Source organism: Mytilus galloprovincialis, chromosome 11 (assembly GCF_965363235.1).
Source record: "Mytilus galloprovincialis chromosome 11, xbMytGall1.hap1.1, whole genome shotgun sequence".
Taxonomy (NCBI): domain Eukaryota; kingdom Metazoa; phylum Mollusca; class Bivalvia; order Mytilida; family Mytilidae; genus Mytilus; species Mytilus galloprovincialis.
The window spans coordinates 74357383-74367829 of record NC_134848.1 but is presented as its reverse complement, the minus strand read 5'-3'; the positions used below and the strand labels follow the sequence as shown (position 1 = coordinate 74367829).

The 10447-nt window shown below is 31.6% G+C and overlaps 1 protein-coding gene across 2 annotated transcripts; it reads left to right on the top strand.

Moving 5' to 3' along the window:
- Nucleotides 1-539: 539 nt before the first annotated feature.
- LOC143052791 (digestive cysteine proteinase 1-like) lies at nucleotides 540-10232 on the top strand. 2 transcript variants are annotated; one of them, XM_076225894.1, is made up of 9 exons: nucleotides 540-698; nucleotides 2424-2569; nucleotides 4772-4877; nucleotides 5416-5568; nucleotides 6055-6178; nucleotides 6929-7029; nucleotides 7660-7822; nucleotides 9012-9117; nucleotides 9330-10232. In XM_076225894.1, the coding sequence occupies exons 1-9, from the start codon at nucleotides 693-695 to the stop codon at nucleotides 9427-9429; spliced, it is 1005 nt and encodes a 334-aa protein (XP_076082009.1). In that variant the 5' UTR covers nucleotides 540-692; the 3' UTR covers nucleotides 9430-10232. The 2 variants fall into 2 exon arrangements, with proteins under 2 accessions (XP_076082009.1, XP_076082008.1); XM_076225893.1 differs by lacking the exon at nucleotides 540-698 and having other exon boundaries at nucleotides 2415-2569.
- Nucleotides 10233-10447: the final 215 nt, after the last annotated feature.

Here is a 10447-nt window from a genome sequence, read left to right as displayed (position 1 = left end):
CTGGTAATGCTAAGCCTCAAGAAATCAGTTATTAACGGGTTTATGTCCTAAACATATCAATACAAGTTATATTTGAATAATTCATCACAAGAAATTTCGATTTAAAATATATAACAAAAATAGATGTATTAAGGAAATAAAATTCTACCTGAGAAATTTACTTACACATTGCACTTAGTGTTTACAGTTATGATATAAACCATTTATAACGTTTTTGTTTGAATAAATAAACTTAAACTTTGAAGGTCACTATTGTATTGTAACAGTTGCTGTTTAATCGATACACGTTATGTGTTTGTTCATTTTTATTGTATTGAGGGATGCAGGGATAAAATATCAGTATGAAAATCTGTAATGCATTTATCTTACAAAGTTTGAATTCGAATTGGATGATAAGTAAATGTATAAGATGAAACAGTATTAAAGTGATCATTGTACTATTTTTATACGAAACCATTGTGTATACTAATATCAATGATACTAAATATAGCAATTTAATATAGAAACTACTTCAAAAGACTTAAGTGTGGTATTCTATCGACCGGAATAGGTTTAAAGTTCAGGTATTACCAGTTTATTTTTAACTAGGAAGTTGACGGAATCACGAGCACATGAGTCAATAGCATCTGGTTTTCAGTCTGTAGTTAAACTTTGTATTGCATTACATCTTCCATTGAAATTTCAGCAGCAACATGCAGGTATGTACTGTGTAAACAACAGCAGCAATCTTTACGTTTACATTTTGTATTTCTGCACAAAATCTTTATTCAACATGCAACTTTGACTACAGTCATTGTTGTGTATATTTCTTTAATTTGAATCTAACAACTGTGTATTAATTGGCACTTTAGGTTTTGACTGCGTTGTAATCTTAAGGTCATTGGTAATCTCCTACCACCCGACTGCAAGATACATGGTAAACATATCTTGCTGTTTAAAATGGTTAAGCTGTCATGTATTCATCAAATCGCAGCCACACACGGCTAGGAATAAGACATTAAATTATGCGCCTAGATTATAAAGATAATCGCGTTCTCTGCGCATTTCGAAAATTCTTTTGAGATTCCATTGCGGACAAGAATGTATGTCTCCAATAATACATTTGCATTTTTCTTTAAATATCATCCTTTCACCGAAGTCGAAATATTGTTCAACTACAACTGCATGTATAGGTTGTAAAATATGCATTCCAAACACTATTTGGTGAGGTTGATTTCTCTATATATAAACTCCGGAAAGGTGAATGCCAAAATTAAGAAATAAGTTATGTATACACTATTTTTTTGTGAACTATTAGTTTTTCATGGCTGGGCAAGATCAGAGTTTTTGACGGTGAACTTTTTTTTATCTGAATTTTGTAACTATTTGATTACCGGACTCATGAAAGTAAACACATGTCGAGATCTGAGGACAAAGTGTATTGTGTTTGGTAATATCAGGGTCATGCTCACTATTCTTTATAGATAAACATGTACATAATGTGATTTTGTTTTAACGAAGTATTAATTGCATTGTTACAGGAAACTTACACTTATAATTGGTGAATATAGTTGTCCTTTTTTCGAAAACTTGACCTTAAACGTATAGTACTTAAAATAGAGAACTTATATGTATTAATAAATTCGTGTTAGTATTTTGTTTTTCTTGATAAATGACCGATCTTTAAAAACATTCCACAACCGGATATTTGTTGATCCCTGGTCTTCATAAAAATATCGAATAAATAAAAGAGAGCTGTCTGCAACTTTTTTTTTTATATAGACCAAACGGGACAACCATTTAAAAAACCCAATGTATTGCTCAATTCTGTTATGACATACATTTGTACATTAGGTGTTGAGATTTGTTTTTTTTTTCTACACAGAAGGTCATAACTGCTTAAACAAACGGAAAAACATAATTTTGTTTTAGTTGAAATAAGGAAATGTGCAAATATAAAAAAGAAGATGTGGTATGATTGCCAATTAGGCAACTATCCACAAAAGACCAAAATGACACAGACATTAACAACTATAGGTCACCGTACGGTCTTCAACAATGAGTAAACCCCATACCGCATAGTCAGCTATAATAGGCCCCGATAAGACAATGTAAAACAATTCAAACGGGAAAAGTAACGGCCTTATTTATGTAAAAAAAATGAACGAAAAACAAATATGTAACACATAAACAAACGACAACCACTGAATAACAGGCTCCTGACTTGGGACAGGCAGATACATAAATAATGTGGAAAGACTTTATGTAAAGGACAAAACAGAACAGGGAGTAGATTAACATCTCTGAAGGTGCATAGCCTAACCCTACCCTTAATTGATAACACAAAACAGTGGCGAAACAGTACAACATCAGTAAAAACACCAACGGTTGAATAGGGTTCACTGTTTGTTTTTATGCTATCAATTTCTAGTTTTATGTTTCAGATCTACGTCATACTGTCTACGTTGTTGTTTGGCAATGTTGCTTCTATGTCGTTGAAATTCACATCCAATAGTATGAACAATGACTGGGAACTCTACAAGAAATCATATAATAAAGTGTATAAAGACGATAATGAAGAATTGCAAAGGTAAGCTTGAAATGTCTACTATAATCCACAATGTAGTCCAGAGTTTTCTAGGTATTACACAAGAAACATGGCATAATCCAATGTCCATTTTATTAAAACTTAGGAATACCTAATAAAAATGCCACTACAATAAGGAACTGAATGGTTTATCAATCGGGCAATACACTATATAAGTTATGTAGGTCGAATTAGAGACAAGTAATTAAATGTCTTCAAAGAACCCCCGTGAAGTATTAGTATAATATAATGGGGTTACTCTTAATTTATGTTTTGTATAAAGCTCATCATCTACAACATTTACAATTTGTCTGTTAAATAGAATACATAAACAGTTATGCATGTGGTTTAATTATATGTTACTTAGGTTTTGTTATTATGCTGCTGAATGCTATATCAACGTCCTTCTTCTTTTTGGGCATATGTAAAATTGAGAATGGAAATGGGGAATGTGTCAAAGAGACAACAACCCGACCAAATAAAAAACAACGGCAGAGGGTCAACAACAGGTCTTCAATGTAGCGAGAAATTCCCGCAACCGGAGGCGTCCGTCAGCTGGCCCCTAAACAAATATATACTAGTCCAGTGATAATGAACGCCATACTAATTTCCAAATTGAACACAAGAAACTAAAATTAAAATAATACAAGACTAACAAAGACCAGAGGCTCCTGACTCGGGACAGGCGCAAAAATGCATAACAATACACACATTAAAATTCAGTTCAAGAGAAGTCCGAGTCTGATGTCAGAAGATGTAACCAAAGAAAATAAACAAAATGACAATAATACATAAATAACAACAGACTACTAGCAGTTAACTGAGATGCCAGCTCCAGACTTCAATTAAACTGACTGAAAGATTATGATTTCATCATATCAACATCAGGCACAATACTTCCCGTTAGGAGTTTAGTATCATACCATCATAACATATATGAGAAGAACATAACCAGTGTCATGCCAACAACTGTTTATAGAATAAATGTGTTTAGTTCCGATGCAAAGACCTTATCAGTGACTCAATATTAACGCCAAAATATGCTATCTTTAATGACTTGACAACAGTATCGTAATTATATCCCTTCTTAATAAGTCTATTCAAAGGTTTTGTAAGTTTCTGAGGTGAATACTGACACCTTTGTGCTTTATAAAGAATATTTCCATAAAAAATTGGATGTGAAATACCTGAACGTATTAGAAGTCTGCATGTTGAGCTATATTTACGAATGATGTCTTTATACCGATGATAAAATTTAGTAAATGTTTTGACTAGTTTGTGATATCGAAAACCCTTGTGTAATAATGTTTCAGTAATACATAAATTTCTCTCGTTAAAATCTAAAACGTTGTTACATACACGAGCGAATCGTACAAGTTGAGATATATAAACACCGTAAGATGGTGACAAGGGAACGTCACCATCTAAAAACGGATAATTAACGATAGGAAATGAAAAATCATCCCTTTTATCATAAATTTTAGTATTCAGCTTTCCATTAGTGATAAAGATATCAAGATCGAGAAAAGGGCAGTGGTCATTGTTAGTATTAGCTTTATTTAAAGTAAGTTCAACAGGGTAAATTTCATTAATATACATACTGAAGTCGTCATTATTGAGAGCCAAAATATCCAAATATCTAAAAGTATTATTAAATTTGTTTATCAGATGTTGTTTCGATGGGTCTTTGCTTATTTTTGTCATAAATTGTAACTCATAACAATACAAAAACAGGTCCGCAATAAGTGGTGCACAGTTAGTCCCCATTGGAATTCCGATAATCTGACGATATACGTAATCCCCAAAGCGAACAAAAATGTTATCTAGTAAAAATTCAAGGGCATATATAGTATCAAAGCATGTCCAATTAACATAGTGTTTTTGTTTATTGCTACTAAAAAATGACCTAAAAGAGTTTGAACATATATATTCACATTCTGATTTTTTGAATGCCCAATTAATTAGGTGTGTGAATTATTTCTTAATGAGAATGTGAGACAATGTGGTATACAGGGTAGGAAAATCAAAACTTTGAACAGATTCAGTACCTTTTATTCGAATTCTATGGTCTGACATAATTGTTCACTATATATTTTGGGCATTGTGCAGCAGTAATAAATGTGTATAATTTAAATTTGATGTATTACTAGTAAAACCAATATAAATTGAAGATGTAATATGACTAAAGTTGTTATTAATTATTAGACGAGTGATCTGGGAAGACAATGTCCGTTTTATAGAACACCACAATATGGCAGCTGATAGAGGCGAACATAGCTACTGGCTTGGAATTAATCATTTTGCTGACATGGTAAGATGTTATATATATATATATTTGTTATTCTCGTGGGATTTTGTCTATAAGTGTTACATTTTAGTGTTATGTCGTTGTTCTCCTCTTATATTTAATGCGTTTCCCTCGGTTTTAGTTTGTTATCCCGATTTTGTTTTTTGTCCATGGATTTATGAGTTTTGAACAGCGGTATACTACTGTTGCCTTTATTTTATAAGCGCCAATTATGAATTGAATTAAAATGTACAAGTCTGAAAATACATGTGTTTCCACACCCTGTGTTCATGCCGTAAAAATGACGGGAAAAAATCGACCGACGGTAGAACGTTATGTGATTATATTGAGTATCATTTTGTATTTAAAACGGCTTATTCAAAATATTGAAACAGGACAATTTATTGTAATAACATAAGTTATAACAAAACATTGCATAAAAGCGACTGTTAATTAATTATATATATCAATATTTAAAATTGATGAAAACACGACTGTCGATTTAGGTCTAGTCATCTTTGTTATTTTAACAATAAGGTCAATTTGTATTCTTGAATTTCAGTCAGAGAAAGAAGTGACTCAAAAAATGAAAGGATACAAAAGGTCAAATGATGTCGTAATAGGGGGTTCTACATATCTCCCTCCAAATAATGTACAAGTTCCAGATGAGGTTGACTGGCGACAGCAAGGTTATGTGACTCCTGTCAAAGATCAGGTCGGTATTCTTATCCTTTGTCAGACTTGTTTATAAGTTCGTCGTTTTTTTCCCAAACTGCCATCAATTTAAAAAAAATATATTCTTATTTGAAGAGAGCAAACGTTTGATTTGACGTTTCATATTTTATTAGAGATAAATACTTAAGCATAAGCAATATCTGTTTGCCAATTAAAATTCCAACTTAAGAAAAATATCCTTAGAAATTCTGGATTAACGGCAAATTTTACCTTAGATTCTTAACATGTCGAAGCTAGAGGTGTTTGGATTATGCTAACAGAAAGAATAGTTGAAGCTATAGAGTTATCAGCACAATCAAGTACATAAATTTGTCGCATTGAAATACGTTTTCTTGATACATTATAATAAGATGCATCACTGTGTGACCTTAGGTATTAAAATATTACAGGTAGATACTTGGTATAGCAATCAAAATGTTCGTTAAAAGAATAAAAAATATTTTGGAACAACATTTTCTTCATTCAGGGACAATGTGGATCTTGCTGGTCATTTTCTTCGACTGGTGCTCTTGAAGGGCAGCATTTCAGGAAAACTGGAAATCTTGTTTCCTTATCAGAACAGAACCTTGTAGATTGCACTTTTAAGTATGGTAAATATCAGGCTTATATGTAGTTCGATGTAAAGTCAATGTTTTCAGATATCGACCAGATAAAAAATACATGATAAGCACCTCCCTCTATAAAAAAAAATCAAACACTGAAATAAGGAGAACATAAAGATGTTGCATTAGTATCGCGCATATATCATAAATTAGAAGTAACGTAAAATAAATAGTTTATCATCAAGTTGAAAAACAGACCCCAGATAACGATGCTACGTTTATCGTATTTATACTTTCGGCCGCTGCTCTTCGCAACTTTGATTAAGCACTGTCCTAACAGGACGAACGCATCAATGCTAGGTAAACAATTGTAAACAAATATCTTCAGACAAGTCCATTATATGCTCCGAAGTCAGCACATGTTGGTGAATGTATCTTATACTTATATTGAACACCTAGGCAGGACATTATGTTGCGCACATGCAAAATATGATACTAAAATCTGAAACAAATGTTAAATATTAGGTGAATGGAGGGAATCGACTTAATCTTACGTATAACACAAATAATGTAAATTCAGGAGTCATTACTTCCTTTGTACAAGGTGCCAAAGAAACACAATTATGTCTGAATGTGTATGTGCTAAATTGTGCTGTATTTTGACGAAATAACAAAAAATTGTTACAATCTAAGACCCGAATTTAAACCAACTTGAACCTACTTCAATTCGATATACAAATAGAAGACTATGGGTACCATGTAACAATGTGTTTTATAAAAGTTTATTGTTATTTAAAGGGAACGATGGGTGTGCTGGTGGCTGGATGTACAGTGCATTCCAGTATATTCAAGACAATGATGGAATAGATACAGAAACATCTTACCCATACGAAGCCAAGGTTTTTATATTAGTGTAAAAAACTCTTTCTAAATTGCATGTGCATTCATATATTATCAATGAAAGCTAAGTATGTAAATGAATCGAAATCGTTGTGCAGATCTATTAGAATAAAAGAGGAACTTATAAAGTCCAAATATAACACTGTTCATACTTTTTAATAAATGTCTTTTAAAAAATTTGATCAAACAACTTGTAAGCAAACATGAAATTTAATTCTTTAATTAAACACAAGCAATAGAATAAGCGACTGTACCAACATTTTTTTTTTCTCATTTTATTAAATGCAAGTAGCAAAATAAACAACATCAACTTGGTACCAGAGAGCAAGACGTCTATATTAACTGTACTTCAACTTTTTTGTAAGTCCTAATTTATTTTTATAAATAAAAATTATTGATGTGGAAAGAGTTCTTCACCAATATCAAGTGTATATAAATAAGGAATAAAACTGAACATAGATCTGAGTTGGTTTCTTTTCAAACGAATAAGAGTATATTTCCCGTATGCGAAAACTCGTGTACTAATCTAGCAGTATACACAATTTATGAATATATAATGAAAAAAACAGTACATTATGATAATTATCAAGCCTTTAAAGAATGTCATCATTTCCTCGTATAATTGTTAGAATGGGACCTGTAGATTTCAAGAGTCCGATGTTGGAGCTACAGACACAGGTTATACTAAAATCCCACAAGGTGATGAACAGGCTTTGAAATATGCCGTTGCAACAGTAGGTCCGATATCAATAGCGATTGATGCTGACAGAAAATTTCAACAATACGAGAGAGGTAGGTTCATTACTAAAATACAAATTCGACTATACAGTAAACAGAATTGCAAAAACTGTACTTAAACAGAAGTGGCATGGTTTTTTTTTTTACAAGGGCCTTATTGACATGTTCTGACCTTTTAAACATCAATGAAGAAGTGATAATACAGTATTGAAAAAGTAAAAACACAAAAATACTGAACTCCGAGGAAAAATCAAATCGGAAATTTCCTAGTAAATGGCAAAATCAAAAGTTTAAACACATGAAAGGAATGTATAACAACAGTTCTGACTTGGAACAGGCATGTTCTTATGTAGAAAATTGTGGAATAAACTTGTTTTTATATCTACATTTATATAAATCATTCTTTTGAATAGCATTAACTAATGTTAGCCTGTAAACGAAACAATACACAAGATTAAACTCCATGTATCATAAAATATGATAATACAAAAACACTGTTAAATTATAAATTGAAAAACATTCATTTTTTACAGAAATGATGACAAAACCATGCACTTCAACTTGGTCATAAAGCATTTGCCATGTCTGTAAATTTTTTAATGTTTGTACTTTGATTATTATGAATTTGTATCCTTTTTTCTGACTACATCGGAGACAAATTTTACGTAAAATTAAATGTATTTGCCATCCAAATTTAAACAGATCATGTTGAAGTTCAAAATTTTAAGTTCCAATATCGATTTTGAAGTTTATTAATGAAAATAAGACATGTACGATTTTTTCAATAATAAAAAAATCCCTCCCCCCCAAAAAAAAAATAGCGGTTTTGCCTAAAATTAATGGTTTTGATAAAAAAAAAATGTAAATATTAAACCAGTTGTGCACTTATTTACCTTGGTATAATGTTTAAAATTCCATTACATATTGGAAATGCATTTTTTTGTATAGTTTCTTATATTGACTAGCCTGGTCTAAGTAGTTACTACTGTAATCACTAGCAAGTCAACACTGAGGTTGTGAGTCAGAACCCCGCTCATGCGGATGCACTCGACTTCAATCCTAATTGACTAAGACTGTGTACGATTAAGAGCTGAAGGCATATTTTACAAACAGTTATGTCAAATTTTGTAGATTGTATTTTACCTCTTTTTGGAGGAATGCTGTCTCATTCACCAGTACTCCATATTGTTAACTGGTTACTTAATACATTGTAAATTTTGCAGTCTTATAATATGTATTACAGGAGTTTTTGACGAACCAGCCTGCAATGCCTCTTTCACTGACCATGCAGTTTTGATTGTTGGATATGGTGTAGAGAATGGACAAGACTATTGGTTGGTAAAGAACAGGTACGACGAATTTGTAGTAAGACAAAAATTAAAATTTGTTTAATCAGTTTTGAATGAACGTTATTAACAAAAATTGCTTTAACTAAGAAATAGATGTTTTAGATTAACAAATTGGTAGCAGTACTATAGATTTATCGAATGTAAGATATATGTCCATATTATGCAAAGATATCCTATAGCAAAAACATATACATTGATTAAATTGTTTTCAGTTGGAGTGAAAGCTGGGGATTGGATGGGTATATCAAAATGTCCAGGAACAAAAACAACCAATGTGGCATAGCTAGTTACGCCATGTATCCTCTCGTTTGATAGCTACCTGTGAAGACATGACGCCATAAACATTGTAATATATGCGTCTAGTTTGATAGCATATATTGAGGACCGAATTGATACTTTATATGGACACGTAAAACCGTGTGTGATACATGTTACATCTCATGAGAAAAAGATACATGCGTGGATTCTGTTTGATGATATTGCATGTGGACCAATGACTTGACGGACAAAGATTATATTTTTTTTGTCAATCACTTTATGTCTTTTGTTTATTATTTATTGTGAAATTTTAGCAGGCCATTGTTGACATGCCTTTGCTATTTTTTATTTATTTGTTTAAATGATAATTAACATTGGTTAGTGTGTGCTCCTTGTATCACGACAATACCCTTCTCTGTTGTTTTGAAAGGAAAACCGATTAAACATGTGTAATGACTTTTTTATGTGTCTTAATTCATCGAGTAGAAAACATTTAAAGTATTAACTTTTCACTGCATTTGTCAAAGTACATGTGACAATATTTTTAAATAAACTTTATATATGTTTTTTTATTATTCGTATTTTAATTACTATGAAACTTTTCAATACATCATTGTTTGCGTATATTTCACCATTTGAGCGTGATATTTGGACAAGGTGGCAAACACTAAAAATGAAACATTGTGAACACAACTGTTCCGTCTCTGAACTAGACCTGCCACTTGAAAAAAACCGATGCAGTATGCATGAATATCATTTTTTTTTTATATTCAAACATTCGCTGTATATTGTGATTGGTCTTCAGTTTTTTATACTTTTAATATGTCTAATATGGCCAATAAAGCATATCAATTCCAGTATTCGTTCTTTATTTCATACCCAACTGAAACACATTATATAACATAGTGTATCAAGGTATAAATGGCATTGAAAACAAAAACCAAAGGCACGGTCCTTGTATTGCTGTTGATTCCATCTCAAAGATAAAAGACACTGTTAGATCTTTAATATTAAATTACAAAAAACAAAAACTCGTGCATTCAATCCATAACTTCCTAACCTATAGAGACTC

Bases quoted from the DNA above. Each gene is read 5' to 3' on its own strand.
- LOC143052791 (XM_076225893.1), top strand. From the start codon at position 2,415: ATGTTTCAGATCTACGTCATACTGTCTACGTTGTTGTTTGGCAATGTT. The intron at 2,570-4,771 runs GTAAGCTTGAAA...ATTAATTATTAG, and splicing joins GATAATGAAGAATTGCAAAG to ACGAGTGATCTGGGAAGACA. The intron at 9,118-9,329 runs GTACGACGAATT...AATTGTTTTCAG, and splicing joins TATTGGTTGGTAAAGAACAG to TTGGAGTGAAAGCTGGGGAT.